Genomic DNA, 22132 nt, shown 5'->3' on the forward strand with positions numbered 1-22132 from the left:
TTCCTCTATAATTCTTTTCTGTTACTGTATTTACTTAAACACTAGACATGCATGTTTCTAGTTTCAAATTTATAAATAAATGGGTTCCTATATATTCTGTTTCAAAGCAGTCTAAAATATACACATGCATATTGATTTGATTTTTGTTTACAATTCCTTGTATAATTCACAATACCCGTGTGGGAGATTAAAGAAAAATCATACAATCTGACTTTTTCTCTAGGCATTAGTGCAACATCGGAAGATATTCCTAATAAGATAGAGGACATACGATCTGAGTGCAGCTCTGATTTTGGAGGAAAGGACTCTGTGACCAGCCCAGAGGGGGAAGACTCTGTTCATGGTGGGTATCAATTCAGTAACACATGTTGCATACAATTCTGATTCAAATGGATACATTTGTATGTCTGATGCTGATAGAATGGAGGCAATCCTCTATCCATCTGTACACAATCAAATTAATCCAAGATCGCTCCATGGAGCCGTGACACATTGAGCCTGTACAGGTGGAAAGTCCTTATAAGGTCTTCCCATGCTATACAAGCTTAGTCAGAGCACTATTGATTATAAGTAAAGCAGATAAGGGTAGCTGGGGTCTTTAACTGTTGTGTAAGATGTAGCTAGGGCCTTGGGGAGAATCATGGTGGGTGTACAGATCAATGAGGGGGCTTGGGTGGACAATGGCATATTCACCTACCCTTTCAATATTGGTTTAGAGCTCCTACTTGCCACCTACCCTCTTTTATTTTTATTAGAACTGCCACCCATTTTTATATTTTTTTTTAATTATACTTTAATAGCCCCCACTAGCTGGCCACAGCTTGGCCCTGAGATAAAGATGTTAATCTGTCCACCCCGTGATTTATTTAAAAATACCTCACCTGGTGCCCCATGCCCACCCTCTCCCACCCATTATGTATGATGGTCTGGTGCATTTATTTGAAGAAGTGGTTTACAGTATGTTTCTTTGCTTCTTCGTGATATGCCATTCACAGATGTATTGCACATCCAAACTTGTCAGGTTATTTTGTATCCATAGAATTCTATAATGTATACAGGATAGGTTGGGTGCTTAAGATTAGAGACCTGAACAAAGTTCCAAAGGAGGGAGTCAGTGTTTGGTGTTTTTTTTTTTTTTTTGTTTAATTCATTCATGTAGTGTTTAAAACGGATATCTTAAATCCATCCCGGAGAGTGTGTTTATAGAGTGTGTGTGTGTATGTGTATATGTATGTATGTATATATATATCATATATTCTGTATATATTTATTAGTACAGGGTATATATCTATTTTATATGTAATTTGCGGGTTTTTTATTATTTTTTTTTTATGTACTGAAATACTTGGTTTACTTTCCTTCTAGCAGCTCATCACATCACGTCGCCTCCCACTCAGACAGAATCCTTATTGGCTATGTTTGACCCCCTAGCTCCAGCCTCTAGTGAAGGTAAAGTGTTTGGTTTTTGTTTTTTCAATTTCATAAATCTGTACTCCCCTGTACTACCGTATATACTAGAGTATAAGTCGAGTTTTTCGGCACATTTTTCGACTTATATTCGAGTCAATGTCTGTATTATGGCAATTTACATTGCCATAATACAGACAATGGGGCTGTGTGCGTTTACTTACCTCTCCTGCAGCTCCTGTCAGCTCCCTGGTGGTCCAGTGGCATTGGCAGTTCAGTGGAGGGGGGCTGACAGAGCGCTTACCTCTCCTGCAGCTCCTGTCAGCTCCCTTCTCCTCCGCGCCGGTCCGGTCAGCTCCCTCTGCAAGTCACAGTGTAAGTCTTGCGAGAGCCGCGGGGTCATAGCGCGGCTCTCGCGAGACTTACACTGTGACTTGCAGAGGGAGCTGACCGGACCGGCGTGGAGGAGAAGGGAGCTGACAGGAGCTGCAGGAGACGTAAGCGCCCCTCCACTGAACTGCCAATGCCACTGGACCACCAGGGAGTGAGATCCCCCTCCCTGCCATGTATCAAGCAGGGAGGGGGGACGAAAAAAAATATGAATAAAAAAAATTAAATAATATTTATAAAATAAAAAATAATTAAATTATTAAAATTTAAAAACTAATAATAAAAATGCCCACCCCCCACCAAGGCTCTGCAACACACACACACACACACACACACACTGCATTCATACACACACACACACTGCATTCATACACACACACACACACTGCATTCATACACACACACTGCATTCATACACACACACACACACACTGCATTCATACACACACACACACTAAATACACACACACTAAATACACACACACTGCATTCATACACACACTGCATTCATACACACACTGCATTCATACACACACTGCATTCATACACACACTGCATTCATACACACACTGCATTCATACACACACTGCATTCATACACACACACTGCATTCACACACACACTGCATTCATACACACACACACACACACTGCATTCGCGCACACGCACACACTGCATTCGCGCACACGCACACACTGCATTCGCACACGCACACACTGCATTCGCACACGCACACACTGCATTCGCACACGCACACACTGCATTCGCACACGCACACACTGCATTCGCACACGCACACACTGCATTCGCACACGCACACACTGCATTCGCACACGCACACACTGCATTCGCACACGCACACACTGCATTCGCACACGCACACACTGCATTCGCACACGCACACACTGCATTCGCACACGCACACACTGCATGCATTCATACACACACACACACACTGCATTCATACACACACACACACACTGCATTCATACACACACACACACACTGCATTCATACACACACACTGCATGCATTCATACACACACACTGCACTGCATGCATACACACACACTGCACTGCATGCATACACACACTGCACTGCATGCATACACACACGCACTGCATTCATACACACACGCACTGCATTCATACACACACGCACTGCATTCATACACACACGCACTGCATTCATACACACACGCACTGCATTCATACACACACGCACTGCATTCATACACACGCACACGCACTGCATTCATACACACGCACACGCACTGCATTCATACACACACACACTGCATTCGCATACACACACTGCATTCGCATACACACACTGCATTCGCATACACACACTGCATTCGCATACACACACACTGCATTCGCATACACACACTGCATTCGCATACACACACTGCATTCGCATACACACACACTGCATTCGCATACACACACACTGCATTCGCATACACACACACTGCATTCGCATACACACACACTGCATTCGCATACACACACACACTGCATTCGCATACACACACACACACACTGCATTCGCATACACACACACACACACACTGCATTCGCATACACACACACACACACTGCATTCGCATACACACACACACACACTGCATTCGCATACACACACACACTGCATGCATTCATACACACACACACTGCATGCATTCATACACACACACACACTGCATGCATTCATACACACACACACACTGCATGCATTCATACACACACACACTGCATGCATTCATACACACACACACACTGCATGCATTCATACACACACACACACTGCATGCATTCATACACACACACACACTGCATGCATTCATACACACACACACTGCATGCATTCATACACACACTGCATGCATTCATACACACACACTGCATTCATACACACACACACACACACACACACACACACACACTGCATTCATACACACACACACACTGCATTCATACACACACACACACTGCATTCATACACACACACACACACTGCATTCATGCACGCATGCATTCATGCACACACACTGCATGCATTCATGCACACACACTGCATGCATTCATGCACACACACTGCATGCATTCGCATACACACACACTGCATGCATTCGCATACACACACACTGCATTCATACACACACACTGCATTCATACACACACACTGCATTCATACACACACACACACTGCATGCATTCATACACACACTGCATGCATTCATACACACACACACTGCATGCATTCATACACACACACACACACTGCATGCATTCATACACACACTGCATGCATTCATACACACACTGCATGCATTCATACACACACTGCATGCATTCATACACACACTGCATGCATTCATACACACACTGCATGCATTCATACACACACACTGCATTCATACACACACACACTGCATTCATACACACACACACTGCATTCATACACACACACACTGCATTCATACACACACACACTGCATTCATACACACACACACTGCATTCATACACACACACACTGCATTCATACACACACTGCATTCATACACACACACACTGCATTCATATACACACACTGCATTCATATACACACACTGCATTCATATACACACACTGCATTCATACACACACACTGCATTCATACACACACTGCATTCATACACACACTGCATTCATACACACACTGCATTCATACACACACTGCATTCATACACACACTGCATTCATACACACACTGCATTCATACACACACTGCATTCATACACACACTGCATTCATGCACACACACACGCACACTGCATTCATGCACACACACACGCACACTGCATTCATGCACACACACACGCACACTGCATTCATGCGCACACACACGCACACTGCATTCATGCGCACACACACGCACACTGCATTCATGCGCACACACACGCACACTGCATTCATGCGCACACACACACACACACTGCATTCATGCACACACGCACACACACTGCATTCATGCACGCACACACACACACACACTGCATTCATGCGCTCACACACACACACACACACTGCATTCATGCACACACACACTGCATTCATGCACACACACACACACACACACTCTGCATTCATGCACACACACACACACACACTCTGCATTCATGCACACACACACACACACACACACACACACACACACTCTGCATTCATATACACACACACACACACACACACTCTGCATTCATATACACACACTCTGCATTCTCATACACACACACACTGCATTCATACACACACACTGCATTCATACACACACACTGCATTCATACACACACACACACACACTGCATTCATACACACACACACACTGCATTCATGCGCACACACACACACTGCATTCATGCGCGCACACACACACTGCATTCATGCGCACACACACACACACACACTGCATTCATGCGCACACACTGCATTCATGCGCACACACACTGCATTTATGCACGCACACACACTGCATTTATGCACGCACACACACTGCATTTATGCACGCACACACACTCTGCATTCATTCATACACACACACACACTCTGCATTCATTCATACACACACACACACTCTGCATTCATACATCACACACACACTCTGCATTCATACATACACACACACGCACACACTCTGCATTCATATACACACATACACACACACACGCACACACACTGCATTCATTATATACACACACTGCATTCATACACACACACTGCATTCATGCGCACACACACACACTGCATTCATGCGCACACACACACACTGCATTCATGCGCACACACACACACTGCATTCATGCGCACACACACTGCATTCATGCACACACACACTGCATTCATGCACACACACACTGCATTCATGCGCACACATACTGCATTCATTCGCACACACACTGCATTTATGCACGCACACACACTGCATTCATACATGCACACGCACACACACTGCATTCATACATGCACACACACACACTCTGCATTCATACATACACACACACACACACTCTGCATTCATACATACACACACACACACACTCTGCATTCATACATACACACACACACACTCTGCATTCATACATCACACACACACACTCTGCATTCATACATCACACACACACACTCTGCATTCATACATCACACACACACACTCTGCATTCATACATACACACACACACGCACACACTCTGCATTCATACATACACACACACACGCACACACTCTGCATTCATATACACACATACACACACACGCACACACACTGCATTCATTATATACACACACTGCATTCATACACATGCACGCACACACACTGCATTCATGCACGCACGCACACACACTGCATTCATGCACGCGCACACACACACACTGCATTCATGCACACACACTGCATTCATGCACACACACTGCATTCATGCACACTCTGCATTCATGCACACACACACACACACTGCATTCATATACACACACACACACACTCTGCATTCATATACACACACACACACACACACTCTGCATTCATATACACACACACTCTGCATTCATATACACACACACACTGCATTCATTCATACACACACTCTGCATTCATACACACACTGCATTCATACACACACTGCATTCATACACACACACACACTGCATTCATACACACACACACACACACACTGCATTCATACACACACACACACACTGCATTCATGCGCACACACACTGCATTCATGCGCACACACACTGCATTCATGCGCACACACACTGCATTCATGCGCACACACACTGCATTCATGCACACACACACACACTCTGCATTCATATACACACACTCTGCATTCTCATACACACACACACTGCATTCATACACACACACTGCATTCATACACACACACTGCATTCATACACACACACACACACACTGCATTCATACACACACACACACTGCATTCATGCGCACACACACACACTGCATTCATGCGCGCACACACACACTGCATTCATGCGCGCACACACACACTGCATTCATGCGCACACACACACACACACACTGCATTCATGCGCACACACTGCATTCATGCGCACACACTGCATTCATGCGCACACACACTGCATTTATGCACGCACACACACTGCATTTATGCACGCACACACACTCTGCATTCATACATACACACACACACACTCTGCATTCATTCATACACACACACACACTCTGCATTCATACATCACACACACACTCTGCATTCATACATACACACACACGCACACACTCTGCATTCATATACACACATACACACACACACGCACACACACTGCATTCATTATATACACACACTGCATTCATACACACACACTGCATTCATGCGCACACACACACACTGCATTCATGCACACACACACTGCATTCATGCGCACACACACACACTGCATTCATGCACACACACACTGCATTCATGCACACACACACTGCATTCATGCACACACACACTGCATTCATGCGCACACATACTGCATTCATTCGCACACACACTGCATTTATGCACGCACACACACTGCATTCATACATGCACACGCACACACACTGCATTCATACATGCACACACACACACTCTGCATTCATACATACACACACACACACACTCTGCATTCATACATACACACACACTCTGCATTCATACATCACACACACACACTCTGCATTCATACATCACACACACACACTCTGCATTCATACATCACACACACACACTCTGCATTCATACATACACACACACACGCACACACTCTGCATTCATATACACACATACACACACACACGCACACACACTGCATTCATTATATACACACACTGCATTCATACACATGCACGCACACACACACACTGCATTCATGCACGCACGCACACACACTGCATTCATGCACGCGCACACACACACACTGCATTCATGCACACACACTGCATTCATGCACACACACTGCATTCATGCACACTCTGCATTCATGCACACACACACACACTGCATTCATATACACACACACACACACACTCTGCATTCATATACACACACACACACACACACTCTGCATTCATATACACACACACTCTGCATTCATATACACACACACTCTGCATTCATATACACACACACTCTGCATTCATATACACACACACTCTGCATTCATATACACACACACACTGCATTCATTCATACACACACTCTGCATTCATACACACACACTGCATTCATACACACACTGCATTCATACACACACACACACTGCATTCATACACACACACACACACACTGCATTCATACACACACACACACACTGCATTCATGCGCACACACACTGCATTCATGCGCACACACACTGCATTCATGCGCACACACACTGCATTCATGCACGCACACACACACACACACTCTGCATTCATGCACGCACACACACACACACACTCTGCATTCATGCACGCACACACACACACTCTGCATTCATGCACGCACACACACACACTCTGCATTCATACATACACACACACACACACTCTGCATTCATACATACACACACACACACACACTCTGCATTCATACATACACACACACACACACACACACACTCTGCATTCATACATCACACACACACACGCACACACTCTGCATTCATATACACACATACACACACACGCACACACACTGCATTCATTATATACACACACTGCATTCATTATATGCACACACACACACTGCATTCATGCACGCACACACACACTGCATTCATGCACGCACACACACACTGCATTCATGCACGCACACACTGCATTCATGCACGCACACACTGCATTCATGCACGCACACACTGCATTCATGCACGCACACACTGCATTCATGCACGCACACACTGCATTCATGCACACTCTGCATTCATGCATGCACACACACACACACACACACTGCATTCATGCACACACACTCTGCATTCATGCACACACACACACACTCTGCATTCATATACACACACACTCTGCATTCATATACACACACACTCTGCATTCATATACACACACACTCTGCATTCATATACACACACACACTGCATTCATATACACACACACACTGCATTCATTCATACACACACACTGCATTCATACACACACACTGCATTCATACACACACACACACTGCATTCATACACGCACACACACACTGCATTCATACACACACTCATGCGCACACACACACACACTGCATTCATGCGCGCACACACTGCATTCATGCGCGCACACACTGCATTCATGCGCGCACACACTGCATTCATGCGCGCACACACTGCATTCATGCACGCACACACTGCATTCATGCACGCACACACTGCATTCATGCACGCACACACTGCATTCATGCACGCACACACTGCATTCATGCACGCACACACACACTCTGCATTCATACATACACACACACACACACTCTGCATTCATACATACACACACACACACACACTCTGCATTCATACATACACACACACACACACACACTCTGCATTCATACATACACACACACACACACTCTGCATTCATACATACACACACACACACACTCTGCATTCATACATACACACACACACACTCTGCATTCATACATACACACACACACACACTCTGCATTCATACATACACACACACACACTCTGCATTCATACATACACACACACACACGCACACACTCTGCATTCATATACACACACACACACGCACACACTCTGCATTCATATACACACATACACACACACACACACGCACACACACTGCATTCATTATATACACACACTGTAAATAAATATTCAATTAATAAAAACATTTTAGGATCTAGTTTTATTTAGAAATTTACCAGTAGCTGCTGCATTTCCCACCCTAGTCTTATACTTGAGTCAATAAGTTTTCCCAGTTTTTGGGGGTAAAATTAGGGGCCTCGACTTATATTCGGGTCAGCTTATACTCGAGTATATACGGTAGTCTATCTAAAAACAAATAATATGGTAGAAAAACACTGCACTAAAATATTAGAATATATTGATATGGTACTCAAGAACACTTTTCAGTTGTGGAATTTAGGGGCATTGTTTTAGAAAGACTTATTTTAGTGTCCGTTGATTTCCAGTTTTAAATAGTAGTGACTCAGAGATATTCTAACCACCAAAGCAATTTTAGCTTCATTAAATAGTTTTGGAATAGAATCTATACCAAAACTATTTGATTAAGATAAAATTGCTTTGGTATAATATAGATCATGCCCCTGAACTCTCACTGCTCAATATAGTCGTTAAATAGCCTTTGTTTATGCAACGCCAACCACACCTTCCATGGTGGACTCACATGGGCTCCTTACACACTTTCCGAAAAAGATCTGATTTTTGAACTTTCATTATTGCACAGTGTTTAATTTAGAATAGCTTATATCATGCTATGTTGATTACTAGAGCTTACATCAGACACTGTTTGATTAAAGTTCAATTAGAAGAGCATGAGGTAAGCATTTGTAAATTAAACACACTGTGCTTGAAATCAGTTTAGAAAATGTATTTCCTCCCCAAGAAAGCTGTATGAGTCAGCCTTAGGACTAAGGGCTGCATAAACAAATCACAATCTGTACACCAAAACGGTTCATTAAGCTAAAGTTGTTTTGGTGCTTAGAGTAACCATTCAAGTTCAACTTGTTCATTGATTCTGATTTTGGTCAACTTTGGCCTACAAGACTTTATTTAATCCATTTAACAGATTGTATCCTTAGCTTGTTTAAGGGTTTTAGCCACAGCATTTACAGATGCTTGGTTAAATAAGGACTGTGGGGTTTGGCTGTTGTTTTATACAGATGGAGATTAAAAGTACTATGTTGATGGTAAATATTTTACTTTTATTAAAACAAAATATCTTATTAGGATATCTATTAGATGCCGGTGGATATTACTTTGTTGCCCCTTGCATCTATGAAATAATATATGGTGATATCTGAAAAAGGATAAGTGCACGTTTTTAGCACCTTGTCAGTGAACTGTGTCCCATCCGTAGTAATGGTAGTCAAAGACTGTCTTTACCTCCGCAGTACAAGACCATGTCTGACTCTATATATTTCCTTTAATAACTTAGTTTTGAGGTAGCATTTACAATCTTTATTAATACTAATGACTATGGCAGTTGTTTGTTTATTTAATTTATTTTTGTGTGTGTGACTTTCTAGATATAGATGTAGAGATACAAAAAAATATAAAGTGCCCTCCCTCACCTGCGCATGCTCTCTGAGCTGTTTATGTAGTCCAATGAAACACATCTTCATAAAGTATTTGGACCACAGATAAAACAGAATATGAAAACAAAGCAAGGAGGGCCTCGCCAGTACTGGATACAATGTTTAAAATAACGTTTTTTTTAATTAAAGAAGGAAGCTTGTAGATACGATCAATCGTGCCCAAAAGGGCATAATTAAGCATTATTTTAAGATTTTATACAACCATACTTATTTATTTATATTTCTTCTATAGATGTTTGTCTGTATGTTTTGATAACATCTGTTTTATTAATGTTTGTATTCTGGTTTCTGTTCTTTACCATTTTACAGTGGTACGTCCTAAAGTACACTATGCCAGACCGTCTCATCCACCTCCCGACCCCCCAATCTTGGAAGGTGCAACAGGAGGAAATGAGGCCCGATTGCCCACATTTGGCTCCCATGTATTTATTCCTACTGATTCTGATGCATACAGACAGAGACACTCTTGTCCAGAGAGACTGGTGCGCAGCCGAAGCTCTGATATTGCCTCATCCTTGAGAAGACCTATGAGTGATCCTGGTTGGGTGCGGCGAGGAGGGACTGAAGATCGAGAATTGCCTACTGGTTCCATGGCACTTGCTACATCTGCACTGATAAATGCATCACAATCCTCTTCCTCCTCTCCTAGCAAGGATTCCTCAAGGGGAGAGGTATTACATTAGAATTCAAACAAACGTTTCTAGATCAGTAGAAAGAGAACACCCTAAAGTGAAGGTTTCCAGGAGCTAAAATAATCAATATAAAAATGGACATACAAGTACTCGTACATAGAGTACATAGAGTGGGTCTACAAGTACTCGTACAAGTACATAGAGTGGGTCTAACCTGAAGTACAGGACCTTACAATGCAATGGAAGTAACAACTATAATCTTAAAAGTTGTAAAAAAAATTGATGTGCAGCACAATAAAATCACAATCAAAAATATAAAGTATAAGATAGTTCAATGTAGGAATAATGAATAGATCCCAATTAATAGTACAGAATAATTGCAAATTGTTGGAAGTCCAAAATCTGTTTAAATTTTGGACTTCCAACAATTTGCAATTTTTCTGTACTATTAATTGGGATCTATTCATTATTCCTACATTGAACTATCTTATACTTTATATTTTTATTGTGATTTTATTACAACTTTTAAGAATATTATAGTTGTCTTCCATTGCATTGTAAGGTCCTGTACTTGTATATCCATTTTTATATTGATTATTTTAGCTCCTGGAAACCTTCACATTATGGTGTTCTCGTTCTACTGTTTATAGCAGTGTTTCCCAACCCAGTCCTCAAGGCACACCTACCAGTCCAGGATTTAAGGATTACACAGTTTTGTCTAAGGTGTTTTTTCTTTTTTCTTTTTTTTAAAAACACCTTAGACAAAACTGGGTAATCCTTAAATCCTGGACTGGTAGGTGTGCCTTGAGGACTGGGTTGGGAAACACTGGTTTCTAGGATTGGGTGAAATAATTTTCTTCCGGTTTCAGAGCTTATCTACTTGCTGTTCTTATTCCCTACAAAAGGCTTCTAAAAAAAAAAGTGAACTATGTTTAAAACTAAGTATTGAATCAAGCATACAAAAGACCCAATTTCTTTGGTACCCTGCCCCTACACATCAAAACATAGATTTGTTAACTGTAAAGGGACACTGTAGGCATTGAGATAACTTTAGCATAATACAGCAGTTTGGTTGTATAGATCAGGTCCTTGCCGTCTCACTGCTTAATTCTGTCATTTAGGAGTTAAATCGCTGTTTCTGTTTATGCAGCCCTAGCCACACCTCCCCTCACTGTGACTGACTAGATCGGTTTCATTTTCAATCAGATGTAAATTTACTTTAGACATTTTTATCTCCTGCTCTGTAAATTGAACTTTAAAGAGTTATTCCTATCACTATGACCACTTCAGTGATTTGAAGTGGTCATGGTGGCGGTGGTCCGTATGTTCAGTGTTTCTACTTGAAACACTGCACATACTGAGACTTGTTTTAATTGTGTGCTGAGGCTAGTTGCACCCCCAACACAGGTGACATTGTCAGCCTGGAACTCTTCTGGGTAGCCATTGTCAGTTCTGTGCATATTTTCGTTCTGCCTTCAGTTTTTGGCGACAGATGTGATAATTTTGTTTCTTGCGGGGCAGAGCGTATGCAAAGAAAAGATTGCACCCCCTCCCGCATTGCGCTCCCTCCCGCCTCCCTCCATTGCACTCAGTGTGTGCATGCGTGTTGGAGTAACCCTTTAATCACATACAGGAGGCTTTTGCAGGGTCTAGAAGGCTACAAACAGAGCAGGAGATAATAAATTCTAAATGAAACCAATTGTGCAATAGGAAGTTAAAACATTTGATCTCTTTACATGAAGTGTTTTGACAAAGCTGTGCAAGTCACATGCAGGGATAAGACTCTTTATAAACAAAGTGATTTAACTCCTAAATGGGATATAATTGAGCAGTGAGCGTGCAGGGGCTTGATTTATACACCAAAACCACTGTATTAAGCTAAGCTGTTTTGGTGCCATTTTGAACAAATTTGCATACTGTTCGTTGTGCAACATTGATTTTTGCTGGTTAATCCCTGTGATCACTGCTGGCAAACTGACAGTGTTCACTTTAGCAGGATGCAAACAATATATATATATTTTCTTATAGCCAGAAGAAAGGAAGGACAGTGACGATGAGCGATCAGACCGCAACAGACCATGGTGGAAGAAACGGTTTGTGTCTGCGATGCCAAAAGGTAATCTGCATTAGACAGCACCTAGAATACCCACACATTACCCTGTAACTTGCTAATTATTGTTCCAAATTATTACATTTAAGTCCAAGTTATTTTGGTCTTAGATTCTTAACATCTCATGGTTCAGGCAAAACCTGTATATTGTTACACAATTTTAATATAAAATATAATCAAACTTCAAATTCTAATTCCCTGCTTACAGTAATTGGAATCTTGTGTTTTAGCTGTGTATATGCATATTTATGCCATTTACTGGGTGCTGTAGGTATAGTGGTTATGTTGCTTGGCATCTATGGGTATATTCTTCTGGTGTGGTTTTTTTTTTTTTTTTTTTCTTTTTCTTCTCGTCTCTCCATTCTTTTCACCAAACTCTGAGGTCAGCTTGAAAATATTTGATACTTTCCCCAGTTCACAAAGACTGCTCCCTCTTCAGATGCTTCAAGAATGCATGTATTTCACTTGTCCTTATTAATTCTACCCAACCTATACATTTGAGGGCCCGGAGAGAGCTAGTGGCATATAATAACAATATGTGAAGACAATACTGTTTCTTTAAAATGTGTTACTTATAGAAGTGTTTTGTATTTGGCATTAAACAAATACATGGAATTTTCCAGCTCCCATTCCATTTAGGAAGAAGGAAAAAGACAAAGAGAAGGAGGATGTGGGCATTGACAGATTTTCTATCTCAGGTGAAGTATGTACAGTAGTCATAATCTACTGTTCAGAGTGTTGTCTGACACATCATAATTGCTGAAAATCAACCAAACATACAGTATCTAGTAACAGTAGACTGCCAATCTGTAGCAGCAAAGCTAATGATCGGATTGCATATTCCCACACTTATGGATACACAAGAAATCCTATAAAGTGAAGTGTGATAAGGGATAGTGTGATGGAAACTTGGCTGCCCAGAAAAGGCATTGCACTACATAGAGCTAAAATACCTTTCACACTGTATTTAAGATTCAGGGGTAACCATTAACTACTGAAATTAAATTGCTCACATGTTGGCGTTGGTGTTGTGCAATTTGTTTTTCAACTTTGAATCCCTTTCCTGAACAATTCCCATGACCTCAAGCTGGGTCCAACTGGTTAAATGTTTTGTGATTATAGATGATGGGTCAAGACTTGGCCCCCATTCTCAGGCAGCAGAGGATATTCTGGACAAGTACAGGAATGCCATCAAGAGGGCAAGCCCCAACGAAGGCGGATCAGTGCCCTATGATGGAGCAGGTACAAAGATCACAAGGAACATTGCTTGGGGGAGAAAACATTTTTTCTAAAACTTTCCTGTCTGTTTGCTTCTGTCTGCAGGACCATTGCACTTTCAATATTGATACATAGTGCTAGTAAGGTAGTCTCATCTATGACTCTATTTTACAGTAGTAAAAAAAAAAAAAAAAACACATGATGCTGATAGTTTGAGAAGTTGGTCAGTCTTGTATTAATCTGCATGCCAAATAAAGCAGAGTGATAAAAGAAATGTCACATATACTGATCTGTAAAAGCTTAGTATGCTTAATATAATCTCACATTTTTGGAGCATTGATTTAATGGATACATTTAATTATGGATTCTTCCTCTCCTGTTTCTTGTAGATGGGGTAGGTGATGGAGAAAGCATCCATGATTCTCATCGGGATGATGCCCTGCAGAACATGGCCTCTGATGACCTCCCAGATTCTGCCAGCCAGTCAGCTCGTCGGCAAGAATCTGCTTTCTCGTACAGGTATTGGATGCTAGGGGTGGTCACAGATGTAGTTTAAGCTAGTACCTGCAATTCGATTTGTGATATTCGCTTAACATTGTATTGAAAACCTAGTTGCAAACATTAGACTGATATTCTCTAGTCACTGCTTGTCAGTTGTCTGAATTTTTGAATAGTTTTTTTAATTTGCCACAAATCCCTTTTTAGTGAATCAACGATGTACATAATTCAGAATAAAACAAAGTAAAGTTCATAAAATTCGGAGACCTTTTCCTGTAGAACTTACTGAGCTTCAAACATGGCTGCTTTAACACACCAAAGAAATATGGCGCAGGCGCTTACTAAGCTATCTCTGCATGGAGCTGCTCTTATTGACTTCAGCCCACCACCATGAAAAGTCAGGTGGCATAATAGCAGACCTCTCAAATCTTTTCACATTATTTTAATTTTTTTCCCATTTTATTTTCCATTTTTAGGGACGCAAAGAAGAAGCTACGAATGGCTCTATGCTCTGCGGATTCTGTTGCATTCCCAATGGTTTCTCACTCTACCCGGAATGGTCTGCCAGACCACAACGACCCTGAAGGTGAACTATTTTTAGGTCTGCTATTGTTCAGTCGGTTATTTATGTATTAGTGGGTTGCATGTAACCCAAGCAAAGGCCATAATAAACCATTCACAGCTACTCCTTCGTTATGGCCTTTGCTTGGTGTTTTGATGTAAACATAAGAAAAACCCTTAAGGGCTGCTCTGGACCCATAACCACTTTAATCTAATGGTGGCACTGGCCTAGGCAGCCTGTGATAGGTTTATTTAACTTTAATTGAGATTGTTTATGGGACTGGACTGGGCTCTTAACTGAAATATTGACTGCTTATCAAATGGATCTGTTAATATTTCAGTGCTCAGTGTTTGTATCAATCTGTAGTTATTGGTAATCAGAACTTGCGTTCAAGTTGTTAATCCTGGTAACTTTTTTTTTCTTTAAATGTTTTTGTGTGTGTGTGTGTGTAGATAATGAAATTGTATGCTTCCTGAAAGTCCAGCTGGCAGAAGCCATAAATCTGCAGGACAAAAACCTCATGGCTCAGCTACAGGAGACCATGCGTTGTGTGAGCCGCTTTGACAACCGCACCTGTAGCAAGATCCTGGCGTCCATTGCAGAAGATTACAGGTACAGAGTCTTCTTATTTTGGTTTTTGAAAAGGAAGGATGTAGAATAAATGGCGTTGTGCAGTGGTTCCATATCATAGCTTAATGCAAGCGCTTCTGGAGGCATAGGACGTGGTGACTGTTTTGACAATTGTTTAAAAACTTACCTGTAGTCCACCAGCTGCTGATTTGACTGCACACCCTTGGAGTGTGCCATAGCACTCCAGGCACCATAACTCGTATGGGCTAGGTTTATGGTGCTTGGAGTGCAAACCATAGAGCGTATTATAAACCAAGCAGAGCGGTGAGCATGTAATGCTTGGTTCATTTGCATAACTGTGCGCTTACAGTGACTTGGTATTATTACCTCACAAAAGCAGTATTAAATGGCTGTGATTGTTCATGTGATTTTGTTATTGGCTACAAATTCTGTGGTATTTTGTTATAGAAGAAGGATACTGTTTACATTTTGAAATATGCCGTTGAACGTGCTATGACAATCCATGTGAAAACAAGCCCATCTTGCTGAGTAGTTTTAAAGGAACACTATAGTCAGCTAAACAACTCTAGTTTAATGAAGCAGTTTTTGTGTGTAGATCATGCTTCTCAGGTTTCACTGCTCAATTCACTGCCATTTAGGATTTAATTAACTTTATTTCTGTTTATGCATCTCTTGTCACACCTCCCCTGACTCTGACACAGCCTGCATGAAAAAAATGGTTTCACGTTAAATCAAATGTAATTTACCTTAAACAATTGTATCTCTTTCTCTGTAAATTGCACTTTAATCACATACAGGAGGCTCTTGCAATGGTCTAGCAAGCTATTAACATAGCAGGGGATAAGAAAATCTAAATTGAACAGAACTTGCAATAAAGGAAGGATACACTTTTAGATGGCTCTTCACAGGAAGTGTTTAGGAAGGCTGTGCAAGTCACATGCAGGAGGTGTGACTAGGGTGCATAAACATAGTGTTTTAACACTTAAATGGCATAGAATTGAGCAGTGAGGCTGCAGGGACATGATCTATACACCAAAACTGCTTCATTAAGCTAAAGTTGTTTGGGTGACTATAGTGTCCCTTTAAATGACTGATTTTTATCTCTAAAGTCTCCCAGGCCTTATATACCTTATCTTTATATAGTGGAAATTTGTTTTTTAACTGTGTGTGTTAATCAAGGAATCATGTGAATGTGATCTTAGAGCATCCCTGATATTTGCAGGAAAAGAGCTTCCTACATTGCCTATCTAACACGGTGCCGGCAGGGGCTGCAGGGGACCCAGGCTCATCTTGAACGTCTTCTTCAAAGAGTTTTGCGAGATAAGGAAGTTTCCACAAGATATTTCACAACCGTCTGTGTTCGACTTCTGTTGGAGAGTAAGGAGAAAAAAATCCAAGAATTTATCCAAGGTGAATTCACTGGGAATTTTTTTTTTCCCCCTATAAATCCTGTAAATTGTGTGAATCCTCTTTAAATTAAAAAAGGGCATATTTTCCAGGTCTGGATATTTTACATGTTTTTTCTGAGACCTCCTAAGTACTGGTCACCCCATTATAGATTGTTCAGTTTGGCAATCTACGGTCACAGGGTTGTAGAATTCCAGCTATTGAGTGCCCAGTCACAACTATACCACACTAAGTGTACTGTCAGTGCCTTTTTAAAATAAACATTGTTTTGGCCTCCTCCTTGTTATACTGACACCTATATGAATACTGTAGAGTAAAATGTCTCTTCTCAGATTTCCAAAAGTTGACTGCTGCTGATGATAAGACTGCACAGGTGGAAGAGTTTCTACAATCCCTATATGGGGCTATGGCACAAGATGTGATTTGGCAAAATGCCAGTGAGGAGCAACTGCAGGATGCCCAGACGGCCATTGAGCGAAGTGTGATGAATCGCATTTTCAAGCTGGCCTTCAACCCTAATCAGGATGCTGATGTTTTACGTGATCAGTAGGTTAAAAAGAAAAGTAGAAGATTGAATGAAATAATGTTAAATGTGAAGAGCAAATGTAGTCAGAAAGACTGAATGGAGGAAATGGTGAACAAAAATAAAAAATAAGTACTGCTACATGGTAGAAATAAGTAGGTTTGGGTACAATTAAGCACGGGTGGTTTCTGCAGTCATTTTGTTCTAACTTCAAACTTTATGTATTTACCTGCAGGGTATTGCATGAACACATCCAAAGGTTGTCCAAAGTGGTGACTGCCAACCACAGAGCCTTGCAAATACCAGAGGTAACTATATAATTCTGTAAGATATGTCTTGAGAAATAGAGCATTCAGTTCAGATTATGAATCTGTCTAGGGGACTCTTTTAGGGTTGATCCGTAGTGCAGTTCACCTATGGAAAATTTCCTAGGGTACTAAAATTAGGGGAGACTTCTGTCCACTTTTTGTTGTAATATTTTTTCTTTTGATATAAAAGTCAAATGAATAAAGAAACCCAATTCAAGCTTGAAATTCTATACACGAGTTTGGACCTTGCTTCATTAAAATATTAAAGTTTATTATGGAAACATTGAAAGTTGTTTTGCCAGAACTGTTGCTTCCAGGATTTTCATGATGTTTACTTGTATCTTTAGTTAATAAATAAGGATTTGTGAGGGTTTGATGTAGAAATCTGAACTTCTTCATTTTGCTCCTGGCACCTCCATTTTTGGCTCGCTGTTGCTTATTGCTATCAGCTCTGTCCTTCAAACTGTTTGACCCTAAGTCAGCACAGAAAAAGCATACAAAGATAAGAAGAAATGAAATAATGCTTTTTCCTCACTTGCTATGTTTGCCCTGGCTTTGCATTGTCTGAACTGGATTATGATGTAACTTACTAAATCTTTAAGATGCTCAATTTTCTTTTAAAAGTATGTTAAAGGTTGACAAGTTGTATGTGGCTTTTAATGGTGTAAATTCCAGCTAAATAAAAATTGACCTTAAAGTGTTTTTAAGCATTTCTACCATATACTATTGTACATCTGCATTTTCTGAATACAGACCATGCTGTAATTCATACTCCTGTCATAATGCCAAGATGTCAATTTCCACTTGCACATCTGTTCTGCTTCTGTAATGTATGGTAGATACAGAGATGCTCAGTACAGCAAAAGTCAGACATAAATGAATTCTCATCTGTACACTAGGTGTATTTGAGGGAAGCACCGTGGCCATCTGCGCAAGCTGAAATCCGCACCCTTAGTGCGTACAAGACTCCACGGGACAAGGTGCAGTGCATTCTACGCATGTGTTCCACCATAATGAACCTTCTGAGTCTAGCCAACGAATACTCGGTCCCAGGAGCGGACGATTTTGTACCTGTGCTGGTATTTGTCCTTATAAAGGTAAGAACCAATTGGTTTTCTATTACACAGTGATGCCAAATTGTGAAATAATTCTGAGATTTGATGGCTGTTGTAAATGCCTGTTAAGGTGTGCAGTGTTTATTAATACATCACACCCACCTTCGGCACATGGAAGGCCATTAGAACTAGAGGCAGGGTGACCATTAGCATTCAAGATTCTGAGGACTATATCTTCCCTGTTGCTTTGACAGCATTATAGCTGTTAAGAGCATTAAGGGACATGTAGGTCACAACATCTGGAGTGCCAAAGGTTGCTTACTACTGAAGCAGAGAATACAAATCAGCATTTTTCAAGGAGCTGAAGCCAGCCATCCACTCTGCTTCCGAAACGATCTGCACTGTTCACTGGCATGGAAGTGAACATCGACCAGAACTAGAAAAGTCCTGTACAATGTGTGATCGTTGATTTGTAGACTTCAAAAGACCAGTAAAGTCATTCTTGCACTTTCATCTCAATAAAGTGGCCTGTGTGCAGGGATCCGTAGAGAACCACTCCTTACCTCTAAAGCACTTCAGTTTGCTGAACTGTTTTATGAGTGAGCAGAATCCTATTTTAACCCAGTTTATAGAAGTGATGGTTTCTATGAGAAAGCTGTACTATCATAATTAAATTGTCAAACACCCTCCTCCAGCTGTCAGGCAGCCTGAGATGTTGAATTTCTTTTTCCGTTGGCTCCCCTGAGCTAACAGAAGGGGCAAGCGCGCTCTAGTTGAGTGTGCCTGCAGACCTCTGATCAGAACGCTGTGCAGTGCATGCACTGCGGGAGAGTTTCAGACTCTTCAGTGAGAATCCTCTGGCTATATCCTTGTGTTGAGATGGCTTGTTTCTTCCAGGGAAAAAGACGAGGGCTTGCAAAACCGTGAATTAAACTTTTTTTTTTTTTTTATAACCCATTTGGGCAGTGTAGTGTTTCTTCAGTCTTAACCCAGCAATGTAAACATTGCCGTTTTTAGAGGTTAAGTCCATCTCTAATGGTTGTCATATGAACACAAGAGATGCTTCCACGGCACAGACATGCAAAAATCCGTCACATGACATGGAAGCGCACATAGGAAAGCTTTGATTCAATGCTTTACTAGGGGGAATATTGGATGTTAATGTGGCACTTGCTGCGCATGCACATCACGCCCCCAGTGCTAGTCTGGGGAGCATGCATTGGACCATCATGGTGTAAGCCTTGCCGTCTTCATGACATTGTAGGAGGCAGAGAGATAAGCAGTGCCTGCACTGGAAGAAGGTAAGATATCTATATATCTCTATATCTCTCTATCTCCCCACCCACACACAGGACAAGAGGGGGCAAAACCTATTTAACTAGGGACAGGCTCAATAAAACGCTAGAAATACAGTTCTGTATTCCGAACACGTAAGTGTTCTTTTAAAGAGAAATTGGGATATTTATTTTGCTCATTAACTTGTTATATTTCCCATTCCAGGCCAATCCACCTTGCCTCCTTTCCACTGTGCAATATATCAATAACTTCTATACCAATCGGCTGACTGGCGAAGAATCTTACTGGTGGATGCAGTTCACAGCTGCTGTGGAATTTATTAAAACCATTGATGACCGGAAATGAAAACTGCCAAAGCCAACTGGAGGAAAGATCTAACCTCGGTCTTGATGTCTGGTGCATAAACTTGCTCCTTGTATTATAATTGTACAGATATAACGAGTGAGGGTTTTTCTGCTGTATGAGGGTCCTGTAGTGCATTAGATGAATACACTTCAGGCCTCTCTGGCTAAGAAGACATTAAAAGTTCTCTAATATTGCTGGTGTTTAAAAAAAATAATAAAATAAAATAAAATTCTTCTTTATCTCTAGTGCAAAAACCCAACCTGAAATTTTAACCCCATCTATAATTATGCTTTGTTTTAAATTAAATCTTTCTAAGCAGACAAAATTAAGTTTATTTTGTAGGTATTGATTTTTTTTTTCTTTTTGGGGGGGGGGTTAGCAATGCAAAAAAGGGACCATATTTTCAAGTATTTTAGATAAAAAATAAAGCATTATGACAGGTTTA

General features: G+C 41.2%; 1 protein-coding gene across 10 annotated transcripts in view; it reads left to right on the plus strand.

The window, feature by feature from the left end:
- GAPVD1 (GTPase activating protein and VPS9 domains 1) overlaps positions 1 to 21880 on the plus strand; it is a 90613-nt gene extending 68733 nt beyond the window's left edge. For 9 of the 10 annotated variants that reach the window (XM_063432273.1, XM_063432276.1, XM_063432274.1 and 6 more), the window contains 14 exons: positions 224 to 343; positions 1366 to 1449; positions 11452 to 11813; positions 13803 to 13890; positions 14508 to 14582; positions 15007 to 15126; positions 15492 to 15621; positions 16077 to 16186; positions 16615 to 16774; positions 17976 to 18163; positions 18493 to 18706; positions 18919 to 18991; positions 19891 to 20088; positions 21547 to 21880. In XM_063432273.1, coding sequence (XP_063288343.1) covers positions 224 to 343; positions 1366 to 1449; positions 11452 to 11813; positions 13803 to 13890; positions 14508 to 14582; positions 15007 to 15126; positions 15492 to 15621; positions 16077 to 16186; positions 16615 to 16774; positions 17976 to 18163; positions 18493 to 18706; positions 18919 to 18991; positions 19891 to 20088; positions 21547 to 21687 — 2063 coding nt within the window. In that variant the 3' untranslated portion in view covers positions 21688 to 21880. The remainder of the gene's footprint in view (positions 1 to 223; positions 344 to 1365; positions 1450 to 11451; positions 11814 to 13802; positions 13891 to 14507; positions 14583 to 15006; positions 15127 to 15491; positions 15622 to 16076; positions 16187 to 16614; positions 16775 to 17975; positions 18164 to 18492; positions 18707 to 18918; positions 18992 to 19890; positions 20089 to 21546) is intronic. The other variant, XM_063432275.1, reaches the window with a different exon arrangement.
- Positions 21881 to 22132: the final 252 nt, after the last annotated feature.

The sequence above is a fragment of the Pelobates fuscus genome, chromosome 9 (genome assembly GCF_036172605.1).
Source record: "Pelobates fuscus isolate aPelFus1 chromosome 9, aPelFus1.pri, whole genome shotgun sequence".
Classification (NCBI taxonomy): Eukaryota; Metazoa; Chordata; class Amphibia; order Anura; family Pelobatidae; genus Pelobates; species Pelobates fuscus.